Source organism: Erpetoichthys calabaricus, chromosome 11 (assembly GCF_900747795.2).
Source record: "Erpetoichthys calabaricus chromosome 11, fErpCal1.3, whole genome shotgun sequence".
In the NCBI taxonomy this organism is placed as follows: domain Eukaryota; kingdom Metazoa; phylum Chordata; class Cladistia; order Polypteriformes; family Polypteridae; genus Erpetoichthys; species Erpetoichthys calabaricus.
The window spans coordinates 81,469,915-81,495,560 of NC_041404.2; the positions used below are offsets into that span (position 1 = coordinate 81,469,915).

Sequence of the window (25,646 nt, forward strand, 5' to 3'; positions counted from 1 at the left end):
AATACCATCCATCCATCCATCCATCCATCCATCCAATCCGCTATATCCTAACTACAGGGTCATGGGGGTGTGCTGGAGCCAATCCCAGCCAACACAGGGCGTAAGGCAGTAAACAAATCCCGGGCAGGGCACCAGCCCACTGCAGGGCACACACACACACACACACACGCACACGCACGCACACACACACACACACACGCACACACACACACCAAGCACACACTAGGGACAATTTAGAATCACCAATGCACCTAACCTGCATGTCTTTGGACTGTGGGAGGAAACCCATGCAGACACGGGGAGAACATGCAAACTCAACACAGGGAGGACCTGGGAAGTGAACCCGGGTCTCCTAACTGCAAGACAATATAAATGCTTTAATACAATTAAATTGGCGGAGGGAAAAAACAACATGCACAATCAGTACTTTTCTCACTGTTCAGAAGAAGAAAAAATTTATTTACATCACCGTGAGAGCAGAAAAACCCTGTTCTATATTACCAAAAACTCCTACCAACCAACACCCCCACTTGCTCTAATGTTTCGTATACTGAACAATGTTTCTTTACATCTTTAACATATCCGTATATCATGACTTTACATTCCAAACATAAAACTGTGTCAATTTAAACTTTGTTGCAGGTTTAGTCTAACATCTGCTACCATCTTATCTGTTGGACAATACTGAAGAACTATTTTACCTTCATTGGCTTCAGATCGAATTAAGTTATATCTGATATTAACATGTTCACTAATTAACTAATTTTCTGAGATACTGAATTTATAATATGAGTTTCACTTCTTGAATTGAATTACTTAAATAAATTAACGTTTCGATGATATTCTAATTTATTGAGATGTACCTGTATGTTAAAATGAGAGCAGAAAGCCCGTTCTATATTACCAAAATTTCCAACCAACCAACACCTTCACAATATATGAAACAATATGTTTTTTTAGTGGAGAAGGTGCATTCTTTGAGCAGTGACATCTGTAGTTTGTTGTTTTATGACTGTGTTTTGAAACTGACGATGACATACAACATGACAGCAAAAGAGTAAAATGAAAACACACAAAAATCAGTGTGTATATAAAGTAGTTTGCTAAAAGGGTAATATTATTGCTCTTCAGGTCAAAGAAACTGTATATTATTACTTATTTTTCCAAAGGAGTACATTATATTAATCCTGACAGAAAACATTTATATTATTACTGTTACATATTTTGCCCTTATGAAGCACCAATGTTAATACTGCAATTTACATAAACAAATATTTTCTGCATTGCCTTGAGAGAAAAAAGAAGTGTTTGTATCTGAAGTACATAACTGAGTAAAATGGCTTGCTTGAGTTATTCTCTGTGTCTGTATTTATTATTTGTTGGAGTTGGAAGGAACACAATTACATAACATGTTATAGTGATATCTAGCATATAAGTTTATATGTATGTCTTTATTTGTAAGGAAGACAAAACAAATGTTTTAGGAGGCATGTTTTACTTTATTGATGAGAACAGCGGTACTTTGAGGTTTACCTAGCCAACCTCCCCAGTCTTTAGGACTGACTTAGGATGAGGAAATTATAGTGAAGGGTTAGAGCATCAAACCACCTTGGCAAGGGTGACTGTGTTTGGATTTAGAGCCTATAAGCCATCCACTGCAGGAAGGCCAAAAAGTGACTAAACAAAGCAACTAGGGGATGAGTTGTACCTGAGTGCTTCCATTGGTAACTGGTAAGGAAGGGCCTGGAAAATTAATTCTATTGGCCTAAAGTATGGCTGTTTATGATTGGTTTTGAATTGGAGGCCATTTTGTACCACAACCTCATTGGTTTGTGTTTTCTGGTAAGAATAGTATAAAGTTAGTCATCTTGCATTTACCTCTGTCTCTCACTATTTGGCCATGATGAGAAGACCATGATAAAGGCAACTCTATCTCGGCAGCCATACTGAGACAGGCATGTGTCCTGTTTCAATAACACTATTCAAAAGCCATGTGGTAGCGAAGCAAGCTAGACTGAAGATAAGCTCAGAGCCACCTATAGATACAAGATGCACTGCTACTTAGGCTGTTAGGGTATGGTTTGCCAACATTCATATTGTATACTTATTCCTTTATATATTTGGGCATATTATCAACAATACATAATCAAATGTGCAACTTAACTCCTGCCTGTTTTCTTTACTCTGTCTAATTGCTTGAGGTTACAGATGAAAAAGAAGTGAGGAGGAAGTGTTTAGTACCTGAGCACAGAGTGGTAAGTGTATGGGATTTTAGTAATTTTATTAAGGCCTTCACAATAAAGAATATAAAAGTGAAAAACAGGATTACCACAGGATACTAGGCAACAAAATGATTGAGCATGAAGACCGCAAACTTTATTACACAACAGGCTACCAGTCAGGACCAGCATGGGGCCACTACAACAGCAAATAATATTAAAATGCCCATGAAAAAAAACTCATGTTACTTGTGTTGTATCCACACATCAGTTATCTAAGTGTATACTTGCCAATATCAAAAACACATGCATTTTCTCCTAAAATATTGTTAAATAAATACTTCCGGTGTACTGCCATGAATAAAGTTGCTCAAACATGATCAAGCTTTTGAACTGAAGACAGAGCTCTTTGGCAGATTTGTGTTATGATATTAAAGTGAAAAACTTGTCAAACTGGGTCCACATACTCTGACCGCCTTCATTAGTTTTGCTTTTTTATTTTTTAAATTATACATTTTGCTGTGTATTTGTAGTTTTTTTAAGTTACTGTGAATAAAAGTGCCTAATAAATAAAAACTTACAATGAGGAGGAAAAACTGAAAGATTATTACAATGCAACAGTACATTCAGTGACTTCATTTGTAAAACATGCGCAAACTCTTTTATCTCAATTTATATAAAAGACTAGTGGGCAACCACCTTACATGTGTGATCAAGGGCCAAAAGGCCACATAGCTGGGAGAATAATAAAATAATGAGTGGGTTTAACTTCAGTAACCATTAGCAATTTTGCTTGGGTTTCATACAGTATGTGCATTACAGGCACATGAATAATCCATGTTTACCTTTGAACGCATCACTTTGTACATGCTGAAAGACCTGCATTTGTGAAAAGCTGTGTTTGCAAGCAGCGGCACAGTGGTAGCACTGCTGCCTCGCAGTAAGGAGACCCGGGTTCGCTTCCCGGGTCCTCCCTGTGTGGAGTTTGCATGTTTTCCCCGTGTCTGCATGGGTTTCCTCCCACAGTCCAAAGACCTGCAGGTTAGGTGCATTGGCGATTCTAAATTGTCCCTAGTGTGTGGGTGTGTGTGTGTCCTGTGGTGGGTTGGCGCCCTGCCCAGGATTGGTTCCTGCCTTATGCCCTGTGTTGGCTGGGATTGGCTCCAGCAGACCCCCATGACCCTGTGTTTGGATTCAGTGGGTTGGAAAATGGATGGATGGATGGATGTGTTTGCAAGTGTCACTTTCATTTGAAGGCTGTGTGTGCGATTGAGTCATGAGTACCTGCTGCAGGCACACAGCTACCAAAACATTCACAATAATGAAACATTAAAGGGACTTGTCGAGTACAAATTCACACTTGGGACTCTTAACTAACAGTCAAATATATTTGAATATTTTATTATTTTTAATATGAGCATTCAAATCTTAATTTTTCTTTGATTTGACTCCTTTAGCATCTGCCCAACTTCTTTGGTTCATGGTCAAGTTATTTACATATTATACTTGTAATATGTTATATAAGTATTATATCTTTCACAACCACTGGTAGATGGTGCACAGATATCAAAAGAAGCCTGTTTTGTAGTGTATTTGCAGCTTATTTTTAATTTATTAATATCAATGTGTGGCTGTCCAGGTTGGCTCCATGCTCCCTGTTCCATGTCGGAGCCTTTTGAACCCAAACTGTTGATAATCATGATCTGAGATGAGCCGGGCAAATGAGGACACACACGTGCAGCAAGGGCTAGGTGTAAAGGTGCCAGGTACTTTTATTAATAAAATCCAAACAAGGTTGTTCAATAGCACAATGCAATCGTCTTAATAAATAAATAATTAAATAATAATAAAAAAAAAGACAAAATCTATGGAGGTTAAAACATTCTAATAAATAAATCCAATAAATGATGGTTAAAATCCAAGGCAGGAAGCAATTCTAAAATCTCAGTCCCCGGTGCCTCCTTCTAAAACCAACGTCACCTCTGCTTACCCAACATGAGTTCTGCAGCCAGAGGAGACGTCCTGCCAACAGACACAGCCAACCTGTTCTCACAGGCTTTGGTCCCTGCAGTTTCACGGGTGCGCCTGAGCCTCACTGCTCCTGCGCTTGCTGCAAGTCCCCGGCCTTATGTGAGAGTGAGCATTGGGCCAATCCAGCAACCCCAAAAATGCTCAGCCCTGTGCTCTTCTGAGGGTTTCTCCTCCTAGGCTGCCTGCCTCCTTTCTTCAGCACCCCTATGGCTCTTGGTCCTGCTGCATTTGTTCACACTTCATCTTTAACCTCCTTTGTTGTCCATTCTCCTTCTTGCTTTTTTCATCCGTCTCTGTCTTGTCCCTTCTCTGTCTTGATTTTCTCTCTTTATCTCCTTTTCCATGCAGGGTTCTCTTAAATTAGTTGATGGGGTGCAGATGTGACCATCTACTCATTCTGAGACACATTTGTAAGTGAATGAGTGATCAGCCAAGCACCGCAATCAACCCCAGAGCAGTGCTGTCATGCGTACATCTGCACCTGTCCTGAGCCTGCACTTTATAGGACGTGATTATTTATTTACTATCTGCACAGCACCATGGACCACTTATCACACAATGTAACTCAGATTCTAATACTTTTCTGAACAATTCAAGATTAGAAGGTTTCCAAATAATGTAGTATCTTGAACTCTGATTGAGTGTAAGTAGGCAAACTCAGCACTGAAATTACACCTCCTAATGTTTAGGTATATTTAAAATAACTGAATTTACAGTTCCATCAATGGCAGCGAATCATCTAAGTGTATGGGGAGAAATAATGTCAATAACTATAAGGGCTTGTTTATACTTCACGCTCAGAATGCGTATGTGCCCGCATCATGGCTGCCATGAGTTCCCAGCGTTCATTTGGCATGTCCTCTGAACAGGTCCTCAGAAATTAACATGACACGTGCGCGACTTACAGTACCAACAAAAAGTCGGGGGGTGCAGTGTGATAAAAGTTGGAATGTGATGTCAGAGTCTCTGTTTACTATCTACATGTGACAGAAAGCCGCTATGCAGATCCTACGGGATCGATGTGCGCGCTTCGATGTTTGATGAATGGTTCAATGTAGTGAAGCAAAATGCCAACATACAAATGTATTTGTGGTGCTTTTATATTCAAGAGTCGCATATTCCTTATCGTAATGACATGATACATTTTAAAAGTCTCACATACCATCTTTTGTGCCGTCTTTTTTTTCTGGGGCTTCCTCTTGACCTGACAGCTGTGGCAAACAGCAACAAATCACCACACAGAACATATTAAATTTATGATATTCCAACTCTCTGCACATTTAGAATCCTTAGATTTATACTTGATATCACTTTCATGAGGAAATGCATTAAAGTATGTATGTTACATTTTTCAGATAAATCGTTAATTTCGTTTAAATAATGAATACTGTTAATAATTACACACATGGGGGTGACACGGTGGCAGAGCGGTATTGCTGCTGTCTCACTGCGAGTCATGTCGCTGGTATTCCCTGCCTGGAGTTTACATGTTTTCCTGCTGGGTTTCCACAGTGTGCTCCGGTTTCCTTCCAAAGATTTGCAGATTTGGTGACACTAAAATGACACTAGTGTATGTGAGTGCTTGTATTCACCTTACGTTGAGCTGATGCCTCATCCAGGGATTGTTTCTGCCTCGTGCCCAATGCTAGCTGGAATGGGCGCATCCCTGGATTGATGGATTTAATCATTAAATATCCTTTCCAGAGATATTGCGGTAAGGTGTCATCAGAATTTAATGGGTGTTCCAGGCAATTCACAACACAGGAAAGCCAAACATGTTCTCATTGTCATAATAACTCACACTGCCACCTGGTGGAATCTTCCAGATTTATGTAAAGTGCGCGCGCAAGTATAAACAGTGAAATACTTGCGTAGCAGAAGCGTCTGCTGGAGCATGCGTTGTGTCGCGTGAAGTATAAACCTGGCCTAATACTTCACCACCATGCTTGATGGTGGCAATAAGGCTATTTGGTGGTAGGTGTTATTGTGTTGGCACCAAGTGCCTTTTTTTCATAGAAGTTAACAAAATCTAAGCAGTGATATTTTAAATGGAAGGCTTTTCACCTGCCTTCCCTACCATAAATGAATTTTCGGTTCTGCTTGACACGAGCTGAAGCATAAGAGGTCTGCAGTTATAGGATCTCATTTTGTTCATTGCAGATTGTTAAGTCTTATAATTTATTTGAAAACATTTTGCTATGGTGATGTAAGCATCTACAGATGCCCTGAGGTCAGTTTAGATTGTGGCATTATGAATTATAGTAGCCTATACAGGCAAATCCGGTATAATGAGGTTTATTACCAGCAAAGAGTAGAGTCTTTCAAAATGTGACTTGGTAATTGAGTACTTAAATTGGCATACAATTGTCTTACTTAAAATAGTATTGCTCACATAGAAATAAAGGTACTCATCCAAATGTTTAGCTGAGTAAAATTAACATAGAATCAGGTCAAAAAGCTACTCAAGTGATGAAGTTAGTTTGATTTAAATGAGGCTTTTAACGCAATAAAACAATAAAAATGTTACAATTCTCAACACTTTAAAAAGGATGCAGTATGTATTTTCAATAAATTAAATCTACTACTTCCAATAAAATTGAAATAGCTGTAAGGAGTGACTACAGTATATGCAAAAATACACTAATAATTTTAAGCATATGCATTTCATACAAATCAAGTTGTTTTTAAACTTCTTATATTTTTTTATGTTTCAAAAATCTCTGGTGTGTGCAATTAAAAACACAAGCTTCTTCATTTCAGAATAAACAAACTTAAGCACACAACTCTCCTGAAATGGTAACTTAAATAAAATAAGTAAATCATAGCTAACTAATTATTGAGCTCTGATCCACACACTAAGATTTCAAGTGATCTTTTTCTTTAGCCTCTCAGTCTAGGTGATTTGGGAGCTAGGTAATAATATTACTACTACTAATGATTAATTTAAAACACATCTTCTTAAACTTTTTATTCTTGGCATCCAAACAAGATAAATGTTACCAAACTAGGACCCAAGAAGAGGATGACAGCAGAGCCACACACAGACAAACAATAATAGCCATATAATAAAAACAGTAAATGTGTTTCAATCCACACATACAGTCACCTGAATATTACTAAAAAAGAAAAGTAGAAGATAGACATATAGTCAATGAAATATTAATTATCATTCAAAACAGGGAATAGATTCCCGAGGTATATCACTTCCAGTATAAATGCTTATTACAAAGTGGCGAATGGCATGTGGTTACGATCATTTTTGAAGGGATAGTGAGAATGGTAACTAAACTAAGTTGCTTGACTAATTGAAATTTGTATTGTTGTCCGCATATTGATTTGGCAAAATTTTACACCGGATGCCCTTCCTGACGTAACCCTCCCCATTTATCCGGGCTTGGGACCAGCACAAAGAAACACGCTGGTTTGTGCATCCCCTGTGACTGGGTTTCTAATGAAAAGTTGTGTCATAGAACTAAATTATGACCAAAAATTGTATATGCTATTTGTATCTTATACAGGTTATAAGGATAAATCTTGATGAAGCATTTGGCAAGCAGTCCAGTTTGAAATGTTAAATGATGCCAACTGATATCGTACTGATTGCTGAGGGCTCCGTTCTACTGCCTGTGTCACCCTTTTGACATTTTCTGGTATATATCTTTTGCTCTAATACATAGATTGAAATTTATCAAACCACTTTCAGATAGCACTGTAAGAGGGTCTGTACTCACTGGTAGTATTGGCATTTCTACATTTTGTAGTCTGTACCAGGAAGTACCAGAGTTTTTCCTGCATTTTTCGAAGTGAGCTGGTACTAACTCATATGCGTATTCCACTTAAAGTGCAATAATTAAAATTTCAGTTCTGTTGTTTATACTTTTACAATTGATTACTCTTAATGCACTGTCATCAACCCATCATGGGCCCATTTCTGAGTTGCAAGAGAAATTACTAATAATAAACCTACTCGTAAACTATGGACTGACAAGAACTGGTTATGTTCATGTTATCATTGATAACAGGCAGAATAACTTGCAGTGCTACATTGTCCATAGTTTATGGAAGACTAATGTTACTCACAAGTGAGTTTTAACATTTTAATACCTTGGGGGGCCCTTTTATGTATAGTATGTATATTAATTCTACCTTTGGAAAAAAAAGCATTTTACCAAATAAATCATAAGATTAGTAATGATAATAGTTAAAAAAGCACAGGCACTTACTGGAGTTCAAAGTGTCTGTCTTGACTGTCAAGTGTGTTTTCCCAGGCGATAAGGTTGATTTGGCTACATCAATAAACACTTCCATTTCCGCACCTGTGTAAAGAAGAAAAAAATACATAAAGTTAGGCCTTGATAGTTTACTCCAGCAGTCAAAGAAAAAAAAAACAAACAAAAAAAACAAATTAGTTATTATGTGTTTTGTTTTTTTTTTTTTTTTGCATTATGATTCCAGCTGTCAGACAAATGTGTTAACAGCTCTGATGAAGGTAGTTGCCCACCAAACCAGGGGATGGCGCTGTTTGCTAATGCCTTCCCTCTGACTGACAGCCAGTCCTCCTCTGATGTCACTTCTGTTGTCTGCCCTCCTGTACCTGCCCCTTCAACACCTGGAAGCCATATGATTAGCAGTTTGTCCATCTTGGAGTTAGCTTTATTCTGAGAGGTAGGTGTCAGATAACTACAAAAAAATCTTTTATTGTATTTTAAAACAAAAACTTTAAGTTGTACTGGTACTACTGTACCTGCTTCTTTGTAATTTATTTGTTCTTCTCAATTGTTGCTGTTAGTTACAGTCCTTTTATATATTTGTACATTTTTCCATGTATAAAAGTAATTGCTCATTGAAAACTATTGGAGTGGGCAGGAGGAGGAGTATAGGGACCTAATCAATGACTTTGTTAAATGGTGCGACTCAAACCACCTACACCCGAACACCAGCAAAACTAAGGAGCTGGTGGTGGATTTTAGGAGGCCCAGAACCCTCATGGACCCCGTGATCATCAGAGGTGACTGTGTGCAGATGGTGCAGACCTATAAATACCTGGGAGTGCAGCTGGATGATAAATTAGACTGGACTGCCAATACTGATTCTCTGTGTAAGAAAGGACAGAGCCGGGTATACTTCCTTAGAAGGCTGGTATCCTTCAACATCTGCAATAAGATGCTGCAGATGTTCTATCAGACGATTGTGGCGAGCGCCCTCTTCTATGCGGTGGTGTGCTGGGGAGGCAGCATTAAGAAGAAGGATGCCTCACGCCTGGACAAACTGATGAGGAAGGCAGGCTCTACTTTTGGCATGGAGCTGGACAGCTTGACATCTGTGGCAGAGCAATGGGCGCTCAGCAGGCTCCTATCAGTTATGGAAAATCCACTGCATCCACTAAACAGTGTCATCTCTAGACAGAAGTGCAGCTTCAGCGACAGACTGCTGTCACTGTCCTGCTCCACTGACAGACTGAGAAGATCGTTCCTCCCCCAAACTATGCGACTCTTCAATTCCACCCGGGGGGGGGGTATAACATTATCATTATACAAAGTTATTGTCTGTTTTTTACCTGCATTATTATCAATCTTTAATTTAATATTGTTTTTTGTATCAGTAAGGTGCTGCTGGAGTATGTGAATTTCCCCTTGGGATTAATAAAGTATCTATCTATCTATCTATCTATCTATCTATCTATCTATCTATCTATCTATCTATCTATCTATCTATCTATCTATCTATCTATCTATCTATCTATCTATCTATCTATCTATCTATCTATCTATCTATCTATCTATCTATCTATCTATCTATCTATCTATCTATCTATCTAAAACAATCAGGAAGATCATAATGACTCAAGGTGGGACTTCCTGTTTCAATTCTACATTTCCAGATCATTTCTGTATATATATTGGGACTCCAATGCTCAGTTCCCTCACTCCATCTTCTTCTTCATACTTAGCATATTTTTCTCAGCTACAATCACAGGTTTGATGGTCACAAGCAGTGCTGAAGTATTTTGAGTTCCCATCTCTTCACAGTTCAACAGAAAAGCAATTTCTCTGACTCATTTTTGTGAAACTCTGGACTCAGACTGGTAAGATTGTTTTGCTTCATTCACTTTGGGATAGTACCATCATCTCAGTCATTTGTTGCACCTATTTTTCTTTGGAGACTAATTTTTATTAACCTAATTCTCAGTGTTTCAATCCAGACTTTGTGTAACTTTGGTTTTTTCATTTGTATTGTATATAATGTTGATTTTGTAATTTTGGTGCATATAAAAATATTTGATTAACTTTTATTTACTATTTCACTGTATATGTTGGTGAACCTTGAATTATGTATGAATTTAGATTTGCCTTTCAATATCATTTTTTGTTATCTACTGTTATCAAACCACAGATTTGGAAAATAAATTTGGGAAATGTGGTGTGGAGTTTGAACTATTTCCTTTTCTTCTTCTCTTATTCATCATCAAACCTGCTTAAAATTCTTCTGCCATTAGACAGTAGGTGGCAGGCAGAAATTCAAAGGGAAAGGATCCTGAAGATAAAATAAAATCAGAAAACAAGCAGGGATCAACACTGGCAAGTCAAAACCAATGCAAAAAGCTAGAATATAAATTGAAGAAGCAAAACACAAAGCCAGCAACCTGAAACACTAAGAATTCACACATTAAAGGATCATTTTATACTTTTAAGGAATATCCATATACTTGGAAAATGCTCCCCAATTGGCTCTGAGTTATAAAGCGCTTTGTTAATGAAACCACAACAGGTGATGACTGAGGCCAGGCCCCTAGAAACGGATCATCACTTTGGCAGTGACACACTTCACACATCCATCCATCCATCCATTATCCAACCTGCTATATCCTAACTACAGGGTCACGGGGGTCTGCTGGAGCCAATCCTAGCCAACACAGGGTGCAAGGCAGGAAACAAACCCTGGGCAGGGAGCCAGCCCACCACAGACACTTCACACAACATAATGATAATTGTAACCTTTTCACTGAAGTGAAAAATGAGAACCTCTTAACAGAAACATGCCCTCTGGCCTTAAAAACCAACAGAAACCCACAAAATACCACCAGAAAAATGTATTGAATGTGCCAAAAATTAAAAATCATAATAAAACTAATCTAGGGTCTCCTGAGCAGCCCTGGGCACAAGGCAGGAAACAATCTTGGGCAGGGCGCCAGTCCATCTCTAGTCCCACATACATACATGACAGAATTTGGAGCAATGAATGAGCTGAATCTGCATATTTTTAGGATGACTGAAGAAAAATGGAGTGCCCAGAGGAAAACCCACACAGCCATGGATAGAAATTTTAAAATAAAATAATTTTTAACCAATTCATGTGCCAATAACTCTTTCATTTGTAATCAAAGATAATATGCAGAGTTGGTTTCTGGTTTGCACCCCATGCTGCTTCTCAATAGATGGATGATTTAAACCATAATTAAACATTTACTGAAGGTAAAGTCTTACATATGATTTAAAGTCTGAATTACCCTTAATTCATTTTGGTTGTATCCCAAATCCCATTATTCTCCTGCAGCCATATTTGTTTATAAGGTTTAAGGTTTAAGGTTTCTTTATTTAGTCATGTTTACACAAGAAAACATGATATTTGCCTTCTCAGTTGCATCTCATAACAGACAGAATGAAATAAAACAGACAAATAGAAACAAGAAAGGTTAAGGTAAGGCAGTTAGATAATACATATGCAACTTATATATAACTTATAATATAATATATATATTATAATATAACTTATAAGTTATATAATTATAACTTATATTATATAACTTATATAACATATACTGTACCTTAGATTGGTACAGAGCAGACCATAGTGTCTCATTCTATAAATAATTAGATACCAGCTAACGTACAGGTGACCTTCTGTACCACGTTCTAAACTGTTAAATACTGGATAGACAGTGCAGCTTTGCTGATTTTAGGCTCACATCAATAAGGTAAAAATAAATAAAATTGGTTATTTTCTGCAGCTGCTTCTCTTCACACAAGTTATTCTGCTGCTCACTCAAAATCATCCTTCTACATATGTTATTTTTCTGATTACTTTACTTTTCCACCACTGTTTCCATCTCTCTGGCATATTCTTTTTTTTAAAGAAATTCAGAGTTTATGGCTGCAATATACCAGATTCTTTATGGATTTGTCCATACGTTGACCAGCATCTTAAATTGCAAAGCTTCATGCCATTTAAGAAAATAATACACACCGCATTTTCTGAACCCATTTTAATCTTTATAAAATGGCACAGATCTGGATCTGTCCACAACATCTACATATGGCACGAGTAAGCCTAGGCATAATACAGCCAGTTATAAGACACACTCTCTTACATGACCTTGTTTAGAAACCAGAAGGAGATAAAGAGGCCTGCATGAACCTAATGGCATGTGAAAGAAAAGAGTACTTGTCTGGAGAATGAGAGACTCGGGAAACTGTGCAAACTCCATACAGGCAACGAAGGAAGACTTATTTGCTTCAGGGCCCTGGAGCTGTGAGACACTGAAGCCAAACACTGCACCTCCATGTTACCCCAGGAAAAATATATGCTTTATGCACTGTTTCTCTTCCATTAAATTGCTTTTATAAATTTCGGTATTGTTGTTATCAGCAACTACAGGGGGATAACACTGCTCTTGGTGTAGGGTAAGGTCCTTGCTAGGGTCGTCCTCAATAGGATCCATGATCAGTTGCTCATCTAACAGCGACCGGAACAGTCTGTTTTTACACCTAAGAAGTCTACCATCGACTGCATTCTGGCACTGAGGGTTCTCATGGAGTGCAAACGCAAATATCAGCAGTTTCTTTGCAGCCTTTGTCGATTTTCATAAAGCGTTCGACTCAGTTTATCGAGCTTCCCTGTGGGACATCCTGAGGGTTCGTGGGATCCCCTCGAGGTTGCTGGATATCATGGCCAGCCAGTACACAGGTGCTGTGAGTGCAGTGCAGAGTGGAGGCAGAACCTCTGTGTTTTTCCCAGTTGATTCTGGGGTTCATCAGGAGTGTGTTCTTGCTCCTACTCTGTTCAATGCTTGTATGGACTGGGTGTTGGGCAAGGTCGTGGGGTCCAGTGGCTGTGGGGCATCTGTTGGTGAAGAAAGATTCACGGATCTTGACTTTGCTGACAATGCTGTGATCTTTGCGGAGTCAATGGAGGCTCTGATCAGGGTGCTCGAGAGACTGAGTGAGGAGTCTGAGTGTCTGGGCTTGCGAGTGTCCTGGATAAAAACCAAGATCCAGGCCTTTAATGACTACTTGGGCACAGCCATCAGCAGTGTGTCTGTTTGTGGAGAGAGTGTTGACCTTGTCGAGAGGTTTACTTACCTAGGCACTGACATTCATGTCTCTGGTGACTCTTCCTATGAAGTCAGTAGATGGATTGGGAGAGCATTGGGGGTCATGAGGTCGCTGGAAAGGGGTGTGTGGCACTCCCGATATCTATGCAAAAGGACGAAGGTCCAAGTCTTTAGAGTCCTGGTGCGTCCTGTCTTGCTGAATGGTTGCAAGACATGGACGCTGTCCAGTGACCTGAGATGAAGGCTGGACTCATTTGGTACTGTGTCTCTCCGGAAAATCCTTGGAGTGTTAGACTTTGTATTGAATGAGTGGTTGCTCATGGAGTCCCGAAAGAGGCACATTACCTGCATTGTGAGGGAGCGTCAGTTACAGCACTACGACCTTGTGGCGCGTTTCCCCGAGGGTGATCCAGCTCATCAGATCCTCATTGTTGGGGACCCGAGTGGCTGGACCTGGCCAAAGGGTCACCCATGTAACACCTGGCTGCGGCAGATAGAGGGTCATTTCCAGAGGGTGGGACTGGACCGCGTGCATGTCTGGGGGTTTCCAATCAGGATCCCGAGCTGTTTCGTCATGTAGTGGGTGCAGCAACACACTGTACCAGTGCATGCTCCCCAACTTGACTTGACTTGACTTGTTATCAAGAGTAGCACAGTGGTTAGCACCATTGCCTAACATCTCCTGAGTTTAATGGGTGACATGATGGCAACAGCCAGCCCTGTTACAAGTGAATTGTTGGTAATTATGGACTTGCTTAAAGTGTAATTGGGGTGGCACTTGCTAATTAAGTTACTTCAGATGCTTATAATCAGAATCAAAGCAAGTGTAAAATCCCTACACAGATGATAGGCAGTGCCCTTCAGAACCTTTCACTTTGTTAAATTTCATTATGTACCAACCTTATGCTAAAATCACTTCAATTTATTTTCCTCTCATGGCCCAGAAGAGTATTTTAGAATCTCTACAAAAATATTAAAAACAAAAAACTGAACTATCACATTGTTAGAAGTATACAGATCCTTTCCAATGACACTTGAAGTCTGGCTCAGGTGTATCCCTATCTATTGAATCATTAACATCATTAAGATGTTTGTACACCTTGCTTGGAATCCATCTGTAGCCAAGTCACTTGACTGGACATGATTAGGAATGGCACACACTTGTCTATAGAATGGCCAAAAGGTGACAGTGTGTATCAGAGCAAAACCCAAACCATGTGGCCAAAGGAACTTCCTGCAGGGCTTAGAGACAGGGTTGTGTCAAAGCAGAGATATGGGGAAGGTTACAAAAAGATTTCTGTGGCACTGAAGGTTTCCAACTGCACAGATGCTTTCATATTTTTTAAATTGAATAAGTTTGGGCCTGCCACAACTCTTCCTGGAGTTGGCCACCTGGCCAAACTGAGCAATCAGAGAAGAAGGGGCATGATAAGAGAGATGAGCAAGACCCCACAAGTCTGTGTAGCTGTGAAATGAGAGAAACGTCTAGGTGGACAGACATCACTGCAATACACCACCGCAGTAAAAGACACATGAATGGAGTTTGTTAAAAGGCACTTAAAGGACTCTCAGGCAGTTAAATTATCTGGTCTGAAGAAAGCAAAATTGAACTATATGGACTCAGTTCTAAGTGTCATCACTTGCGCAGTGCCATTCTAATGATGAATCATGGCAGTGGCAGAATCAGGCTATGAAGTTATTTTCATTGGAAGGGACTGGAAAACTAGACAGGGGAGATAAAAAACTGAAGTGAACAAAGTACAGAGATATCCTTAATAAAAAACACCTCCATAACTCTCTGGACCTTAGACTGGGATGAAGGTTCACCTTTCAACAGGACAATGGCAAAGCAAGCCAACCCAGGAGCAGTTTAGAGACAGCTCTAGGAATGTTCTTGAGTTGTCCCAGCAGTGTCTGGACTTGAACCCAATTGCCTGGCTATATTTAGGTGTTTGTATTTGCCTTTTCGTGGTTTTTAATTCTTCTTGTTTGTGATTTTAAATATTTTTAATAAGCTTCAATAATTACCATAACAATGGCTCATTTGTTGTTTGGGCCAGGGGTTTAATGGTTCCTCTCTCACATTTTTGGCAGTTACAGTATATACATTTTGTCTGTGCAGTCTGCTTTTTGAGTTTCAAGACCAAGCCTCCTTTATGTTTCTAATTCTCATTAGATTTTTGAGATCTCATTTTTTAGCTAGTCTTTATTTTAGTTTTGTGAACCTTGCAAATCATAATATAACATCACTAAGATATACACATAAAGTTGACTTGTGTCAACTACTGTCAGTCTAGGTGCCTCCTTTACATCTGGGATAAGTTGTATCCCTGCAACTCTTTAATGGAAAAATTGGGCTCAGAAAATAGACAGATGGGTATTTTTACCAACATGGCATCCTGAATAGATTCAATGGCTATTTTGTGAGGTCATCGTTACATTTTTTAGATTTTATTAATTGCTAAAAATTTGACTTTTCTGATACAGGGTCACAGATAGGAGAAAGTGAACGAATAGCATCTCAGGGATGAGACATGGTTGAGGAGAGTACTCAGTTGTTAGAGGCTGATAGCTCTGTTATTTAAAAGTAAGAAATTGCTTTTAATTATGGTTGGGAATAAAGAAAGTGTATCAAAGACAAGACTGAACTTGTTATAGCAGGACCATCTCAGTTTTGTTTCCATTATGCACATTTTTGGGGTGTCCTTCAACTTCGGATAGACAGTGTTTATCCAAGTAGTCTTGCTGCCTGACATTGCTAATGGTAAGAGGACCTCGCAGGGGGCAGCACCACCAGAGAGCTGCTGATCCTTTGGGTATTATGCTTGAAATCAGAGGTAAAAATAAAAAGGTGTGCAAATGCTTCTCTGATGTCAGGAGCACAGCAGCTGAACAGTGGGAAAACTGGTAAGGAGGAAGAAAGGGAATGGGACTTTTGCATGTTGGCTATTTGGTTGAAAACAAAAGTCCCAGCATTTTCTTCATGCAGGAAATGAAATTATGCAGGTTATTGCAACAACAATTATGTCAGTATGTTGTAAGCCACACAGACTATGTGATAATGCTTACTCAGTGAAGCTAGGTATCATAAAGTACTTGCTGATTTATATGTTGCTAAAGTTTCTGGGTGGGTGGATTGGTGACTCTAAATTGGCCACAAGTGGGGCCTGTGTGTGCCCTGCATTGGTCTGGTGCCCAATCCAGAGTAATTCCTCCCTTGTGCTCAATACTGACTGAATAGGCTTCCACAATCCAGAGTTGGGTTAAATGAGCTGAAGATGTATCTGTTTAAAGCAGGATTTTTTTTTTTACTTTTTTTTATGGTGATCCAAACTCATCTTTCTTAGTGTCTTCAAGGACCCAGTCCATGGTGACTATCAGCTTGAAGTGGTTCCCCCTTGAGGAATGGCCACTGACAGTCATGTTGATTACTTTAACAACCTGTGGCAACCCTTTGTGAGACACTTCACAAACAGTATGGAATCTTTACCCATTAAATAAAACAGTGAGTTGTGACCCAAAAGCCAACAACCCCTGACACATTTTCAGACATGACAAATAGTTTAAGAACTGCTATGTTAAGGATTTCAATCAGAAAAATTTCAGCAACAGTAGAAATTTAAGACAGTACCCACATGCTGCTTAAGCCAGGCTAGAGTTGACACACTTGAACCAATTGGTTAGACAGCTACCAAGAGGTGGGTATGTGGTTGTTCAACAATGGTTCCCAATGGGACTCAAGTTAAAGGAGGAACCAAATAATAAGACAGTTAAGTAGAACATTTTAGTATCATGCCAGAACACAGATCAAGCAACAACAAAACACATTGGACACATGCAGGAGATCAAAAGTCACAGGAGGTACAAGACTCTATCCATCTATTCTCAAGTCAACATACCAAATGTTGATCAAATCAATATACTAGACTAGTTTACTATGTATACTAGATATATATATATACAGTATATACATATGTACTCCTCTACACTCATGATGTGAATTACAGGGATACCGAGAAAGAGTCAGCTCCCTGAATTAAGCATGAGGCTGTCCTGAAAGGGTTATCTGTGATAGGCTGAGGGTCTGTATTATAATTTGTATTTTTAATATTTTCATATTACCGGTAATTTCCTGTAATTTTGTAAAGTTTCCAAAGTTATCACTTGTAGTGTACTAATCAGTAGAGAACATGAGAATCTTCACGTTGGCCAGATTGCAGCAGTTTTAGCTTTGGATGAAAAGTTCATGTGTGCATTTGGATGAATCACGTGGCTCATGCTTGCAATTCTTAAAACATTAGTCATTTACTTGAGACTGTGAGCAGGCAATGTCATTTGAAAGCTGGCACACCCTTTTCAAGTTATTAGCCAGGTTTCCCACAAATAAAGGAAATAAGTGAAGCCTGGTCTGCGGTCACTTGAATCGTCAACAGGAAACCAGCAGCACAGCACTGGGCATTTCATCACTTAGGGTATTTGGCCACATTGTTATGCCATTCTTCCTCCACTCCAGTGTTTGAGGAGGTAACCACTTTTGTACTGCTAGTTACACTTTTGACTTACCATTACTATAAAATGCAATCCTAAATTTTTATTTTAATCTCACCTTTTATGTTTCAACTAGTAAAATACCAGTCAAAATGATTAAAGCAAAATTTAAAATGTACATTTCATGAATTTTTAATGTAAATAATTTGTCTTAATTGTTCAAGATTTCTTTAATAACAGCCCTTTCGGTAAAAGCACAGAGGTCAGGTAAAGTATTGCTGTGCTCCTGTGTGTTGATGATGTGGACGCAGTCATTTTCAAGGTGTTCTCCACTCATGAGAGTCCAAGACTGGTTCTGAAAGATAAACCCCAAACTGTGGGAACAACTGTCCTTGAGATTTGTTAATCGTCGTGGCAAACGGGGAGAACAGGAATCTGGCGACCACTCATTTGAAATGGCTTTGAGGACTCAATTGTTGATGAAGTGGTACAATAATTTTCAATGCCTATTTTAGATAGTAATGCACAGATGGATGTAACAAAGCAAATTATATAATATGCTGATTGGGCTCAGAATTGCTTAAAAGCTCATTAGACATGCTTGTCCTTAGTATCTGTTTAAATGACACTCATTCATACACCTGCACTCACTCAAATGTGAGTTGTAACTTAACACACATATCCTTGGGGTGTAGAGGTAAATCAAAAAGCAAGATGAATGTCCACATGGCTGTGGGGAGAATGTACAAAGAGTATACAGACAGTGACCTGGCCGAGAGCTGACCATGTGCCATCCAGTGCCAATGTACAGATGTCTCTTCATACTTAGCTTAGCCAATGTGTATTGTATGTCACGCTTATTACAGAGAGCAATTACAGGACAAACGAGACTTTCAGTACAAGATAATAAGACAGCACTATTAACTTTTTGGTTTAGACACATGGCTTCTTATAATGATTCTTCCCAACTATCCATCCATTTTGCAAATTCTTTTTTTTTTTGACATTGTTTATGGGAGCTGTAAACTCAATATGATAATGACTAAATCAATTTACTTATTCATTTGAATTTGACATGGCTTTTTTGGACAGGCGCCCTGTCCAGGGTGGGTTCTTGCCTTACACTTGGTGCTGCTGGAATAGACTTTGGTCACCTGAATGGCTAGATGCTTCCATGAATGTATTTAAATTGTTCTGGAGCTGTGAGGTACATGTACAATTTATTTAGAGATATAGTCTTGATCATTTTTGTTATGAGGTGATACAAGAAAAATTGTATTCTTATGTCATTATGTTGACAGACTATCTTTACAGTATGTAATATCTTCAAAATGGCTGATTGCCTGGATTTCCTGTGTATATTACACATTGCAAAGATGTATATGGTGGCAATGCAATGTAGGTTTGTGCGTGAGGCAGGGCTCTCCTGGACCCTGTAATGGAATATGTGCATCCAGAAAAAATGAAGGATTTCATATGTCTATATATTTATGTCACACGTAGAATACAGAGAAATTCTTACCAGTATGTGCTAATCAACAGGCAACATGCTGCCATTCTGTGGCCCCATGATTAGTGAGTAGAGCTGCCTTACCTTGAAACGTCTGTGTTGCTTACCTGTAAAATCTCACAATGCATCTGTCATAAGCTATCAGCAGGAAATGAAATACCATTCTATCACTTATTATTATCTGCATTCTTTTACTTCTGCCCCTTCAAAAATGGCGATACTGGACCAGTAGTGACATGTAGTGTCTATTTAAAAAATAATTTGATTAATCTTCAATCTGTTAGCCTATATATTACAATCATAAACATTTGTGGTGTGATTCTAATAAATAGTTTACTTTTTAAATGTCCTCATAGATGTGCAATTCATATTATTAAAGTACAAAGATTTCTCATTTTTTCTGCTTAAGTGGATAATATGCAGCGATTTCAATTTAAGGTCATATATTAAGAAAACTTCCTATACTGTAACAGAAAAGCCGGGAACAGACTATTTTGAGTTGTAGGTCATTATTGTCACGTGTACAGAGTAATGGAATATGTACATCCAGACAAAATATAAGGAATTCATACATTTATATATTTACAGGGTCATTATTGTCAGACGTAGAGAACAGCGAAATTCTTACTAGCAACGTGTTGCCATGATTATAACTACCTAACCTCCAAACCTTCCTTTAATTCAAATATTACCTACACAAACAAATTATTTCTTTATACAGTCTGTATATTTCATTTCTTTCTGTACTGCTAATGGAACCTGGCAAAAAAAATGGCCATTAGCACTGCTGCTGGTGTTGCCACAATTTTGATTATTCAGACTGGTGTTAGAAAGATCGAAGGTGATGTCTCCCATATCTGAGCAGTAAATACATAAAATAAGATTTCTATCAACCCACTACTGGAAACGTGAAATGCATAAAGCAAAAAATGAAGTAGAGGTCTAGCTTTATAATTTGGGAAAATTCTTGATTTTTAAACATGATGATAGAAAGAATAATAAATGCAAATTATATTAATAACACATAAGTAAAATACATAATACAAAATGAAAGTAGATCTTGACTAAATAAACTGAGAAAATTATTAATTAAAAAAATGACAGAGAGTAATAGATATTAATTGTATTGATAATACATTAGCAGAAAGATACAACAGTCTGGGGTAGGAGAGGACTCTGACTGTGTGGAGGCTGTTTGCAATATGACCTGTGCAATTAATTTTAAACGTATATTACTTTTAAGTTTACTACACATGAATATACAGGAAGTCAGGGGCTGGGGTTCTCAAACTTTTTCAGACCAGCGACCCTTCAGAAGAACGGGGTGTATTACAGACCACCCCCACCATGAGGAGAAAACAGACAAAACATTTATTATCTTTAAATGCATATAACAATTGAAATTAAAACACCTCGATCTAGAACTGCACTACACATTTTTGCATATATACTTTCAATGATCATGTACCTGGTAAATTAGTGAGATGGATACGCTTGTCTCTGCATTAGTTTCTCAATTCTGAGAGTGATGGATGATAGGCAGACTTGTACTTTGTCTTAATAGCAGTCAGTGCTGAAAATGAGGACTTATAAATACATACATACATACATACATACATACACACATATATATATATATATATATATATAAATCTATATTATATATACACACACATACATACACACTATATATATATATATATATATATATATATATATATATATATATATATATATATCTCGACATATTTTCCTTTTTTAGATGAAGCTGTTTTACTTTGACTTGACGATGTAGATGCTTGATCCAACAATCTGTTCGTTACTTGAAGTTTTTTTTTCTAGTGCTTCTGTGCAACGAGTGATGAACGCTCATTACAGTAGTATATACACATTGAGAGGCGCAAAGCTTCCCAATGATTGTTATTGGCTCATAACATTATGAGAACGACTGGCATAAACATAAACTTTTGTGATTGTGATCATGCTTGCCGGAAGGGGTGTCTGCATGTGTTAAAATGTTAGTCTTCTCGATTACTGTTCCTATTCCCTTTAAAAGCTGACGCGCATGACAGATCAAAGCAGAACAGAGCGCCACAGGGCAACAGCGACAGCTGGTCGGGTTTTGATTGGCTGTAGGTGTTTGTGGGATACGTTGACGTCACCACCTTCACACACTGCCCTCCGTCCGGTCGGGCACGTTTCTATGCTGTTTAAAACTTTTTTAGTTTGTTACCTAAGGACGTTATTTTTGATATTATAATCGGATGTCTCATGGTGATTGTTTTAAAGAAGTGAAACGGAGAATATAGGAGAAGAGAATACTGTAACCAGAAGGCTGGTTCACCAAGATATGAATTACTTACCAAATCATTCCAGTTATTTTACACGGCACTTTGCCATGTCGGACCCCACTTTGAAAAACACAGCTCAGAGGATATGACAAAAACCAAAAAAAAGAAGTTTCCAACACTGGCAACAATTTCTCTTTATGTATTTGTTTAACTGAACAGCTCCACTCAAAATGTTCTAAGTGTGGGGGATATGCGTGTTCAAGACGTTTTGAAAGGTTAATGCTAGCCCTAGAAGAAGAATGCAGAAATATGACATAATATTCTCAGACCTGCCCAATTCACTTCATGGGCACAGAGTTGGGGGCACCAGAGGTTTTCCTACTGGGGTGTCAATCCACTGCAACACTCACTTGAGCACATGCAGGCGCTCATACTGGGTCAACTCCAAGTGCCAGTCAACCCAACCAGTATATCCTTAGGGATGTTCTTGAATACTGTATATTAATTATGCAATAGATTCCAAACAAAAATAATAGTAAAAGTCCATCCATCCATTTTCTTAGCCCGATTATCTTGATAAACATGCTTGCTTTGCATAAAATGTACTGCATTGCTTTTATTATTCTGTTGCCTGTTGAAAAAGTACTTTAGCTTTTAGTGTTAGCTGGCATTCAAAATATACTAAAATCTTTGTAGATACGAGAGGACAGCTCAGTGTCATTACATTCAGATTACATAGGAGTACAAATCAAAAGATCTTCTCCGTTTGTTGACTAACCAGTAAAGTAACATCTGTTGGGAAACAGGATTAGCTGGGACAGTTATTCAAAATGAGCTCTCATCTACGTTTATTTCAAACATTACTATTCAAGTTAGTAATAGGATGGCACAATAGTGCAATGGTTTGTGATGCTTTCTCACAGATCCAGCATCCTGAGTTTGAATCCATGCACCTAGATCCTGTCTGTGTGAAGTTTGCATGTTCTTCCTGTGTCTGTTTGGGTTTTTCTTAAGCCCTCACAGAGAAACATTTCACTGTACTATGTACATATGACACTACTGTTAATACAAGTGACATTACTACTGACACAAGTGGCACTGCTACGACTGCTTCTTCTACATGTAGGTCATTCCTAATTCTACCAGAGTGTGTACTGCCATCTGCACTTTTGTTTTTGCTACTTTCAAAATATGCAATCTACTGTATATGTCTGTACAGTTCTGTTTTGCACAATGTACATTAGGCCATTTTCTGCTACTCTGTTTTACTGCACAGTACTTATTTACTTATACATCTTCTTATTGTCTTATGTGTGCACCTGGGGATCACCTTCAGAGCTTAACTAAGGCAAGGAATTCCACCCCAGACCAAGAGGATGCGCTGTCATTAACTGTTCTCTCTCTCTATCATCCGCAGAACTGAGTGCCAGCAGAGCCCGGAGAAGGCCACACCCCTTTCTGGTCGGGACAAATAAAAGGGGGCATGCCAGGGGTGTTACGTCCCATTTTGACTCAGGAGTCTGAAGCGGAAGGAGCTCCCTAGCTGCCTGAAACCTGATGTGTCTTATTGCTTGCCATTTTCTTGAGGCTATTTTTATGTTATTTCACGGCTGAATTGGCCAACTGTTCTTTCGTTTACAAGTCATAATACTTTTGTGTTTCTGACATTAAACAGGATTGCTTGGCTGGCCCCCCCAACATTTACTGTGGGCTCCTTGAGTCTTCCTCACCGTGGTACAGTATATATTTCCCTACACCTAACTGTGGCACAAGAATTTCACTGTGCTCCCGCATTGTATGTAAGAATAAAGATCTAATCTAGTTATCTTATCTTTTATATAAATTGAACAAGCAGTTGTAGGTGTTACAAAAAGAAATGTTTTTCGTTATCAGTCTTGTTAACATGTTGCTCCTGTTTATTATGAAATGTTTTGATTATTTAAAGTGTTGATCTCTAACAAGCACCCAGGTAGGATCTGTGCTAAGTGGTTGTGTTCTGGGCTCTTCTGAGGTATCTAGTACCATCCCAGGCTGAGAGGGGGTGCTGGCGCTAACCTTATGCTATTTTGTTCCATCCACAGTGCTGGGAATACGCCTGGTTAGGGCAATTGACTCCACCCCTTCCAGTGCCTCCACTACATATCCCGAGGCAGCCGGAAGGAGGCGTCACTAGTTACAAGAACACACTGTAGGACGGAGTTCCTTCCCAAAATGATGTTAGCAGGCTTCGTTAGCCAAGATCTGTGAATTGAGGACCCTGATTTTTGTTTGTTTCGGTGCCATCAAGCATATCTTTTGTTTTTTTTCATTTGCATCGATTAAATGGGGACGACCGTATTAGCGCCCCAACGTTTTAGCGTTCCTTCCATCGACCACAGAGTCTATGTCTAATATGCTCTGTGTTAATGGACATGTTTGGGTCATCCATATAATCCAGACCTGCTTTATCTAGTTTCAGTGGGGGGGAATCCAACCCTATCATGACAACATAAGGTGTAAGTCATGACTCAGCTCAGGATGGACTACCGGGCTCTCACAGCTCACATTCTCTTACAGTTAAAAGAATACATTCTACAGAAATACAAAAAAAACATATAGAAATTTTAAAATAATAATAAAAAGAAAAGAGAAACTATTAAAACCTGTGAAAAAATACAAATCTTCATAAATAACATACAGCAGTAAATCAGTCAGTCACTGTGGTGTCCTATTTACTATAGAACAAGAGAAGAAAACGATGATTGAGTTATAACAAGATGTTTAAATAAAAGCAGGAATAAATCACTGGTTATGAAACTCATTGGAACAAATTCCTGTAAGTACCTAGTCCTTTGGGCATCAAATTTGGGATTACAGGAGCAAATCTTATTATGTGTGCCAGTCAGACATTCAAGTAAGAATTTCACTGTCATCTGTACACATGATAATACAACTACTAGTGCTACTGTTACGGGAATGTCAATGTCCTGTCTGAAGAACATGTTGTCCTCTGCAAACATGAACAAAAATGAAAAAATACAAATGTATTGTCCATATCTTTTGTGTTTTTAAAACCATCTCATTAGTTGCTATGGGAAGATCTTTGACATTATTTAAGACAGAGTAGAGAGGAGCATCTCTGCATGGAGTTTTTTTGTCAGTATAGTATACAGTATAAGATAGCTTACCTTGTGCATGTGGTAAATAGATGATTAGTAAGAAAACTCCAATTTGGAAAGCCATCCTTCTCTGGTGTAGTTTCTCAGCATGAAATGTGCCACGGATGAAATGAGCCTTTGGCTGCATTTGCTGATTTGGAAAAGGTGGGTAGAGAAACAAGTTTCCATTATATTAGGGTTTCCTGCTTAAGAATGGGAGGAAGCAGATGGAATTCAGCTGGGAAAACAGCACGGAAAACCACTGTTCATCCATTGCCTGTAATGAGATGGGTGTGAGGATTTAAATGTCCAGAAATATTTGATAATCTCCCAGTGATGTGTTACACAACACACAAACTGTCTCTTTAGACGTCTTCTTCTGTTTGTCTAAGAGGTAATGAAATGATATTTGTAGGCAGTCAGTGTGGCCTAGCAGTCAAATCATTGGATTATAAAACATAAGTTGGCTGTTTCATTGTCTTCATTTGTTGTCCCTAAATAAGTCACTTAACCTGTAGTACTCTACATTAAAAAAATTATATATATATATATATATATATATATATATATATATAGTACATATATATACTGTATATATATCTATATTGTAAAGGTGGCTTGCTAAGCGGACAAGTTGAG

The 25,646-nt window shown here is 38.5% G+C and overlaps 1 protein-coding gene across 2 annotated transcripts in view; it reads right to left on the minus strand.

The window, feature by feature from the left end:
- ecscr (endothelial cell surface expressed chemotaxis and apoptosis regulator) overlaps positions 1-25,271 on the minus strand; it is a 66,206-nt gene extending 40,935 nt beyond the window's left edge. Inside the window, exon 1 of one of the 2 annotated variants that reach the window (XM_028813459.2) lies at positions 25,038-25,271. In XM_028813459.2, coding sequence (XP_028669292.1) covers positions 25,038-25,155 — 118 coding nt within the window. In that variant the 5' untranslated portion in view covers positions 25,156-25,271. Of the gene's footprint in view, positions 1-8,473; positions 8,563-25,037 lie in introns of those variants that run through there. The other variant, XM_051934021.1, reaches the window with a different exon arrangement.
- Positions 25,272-25,646: the final 375 nt, after the last annotated feature.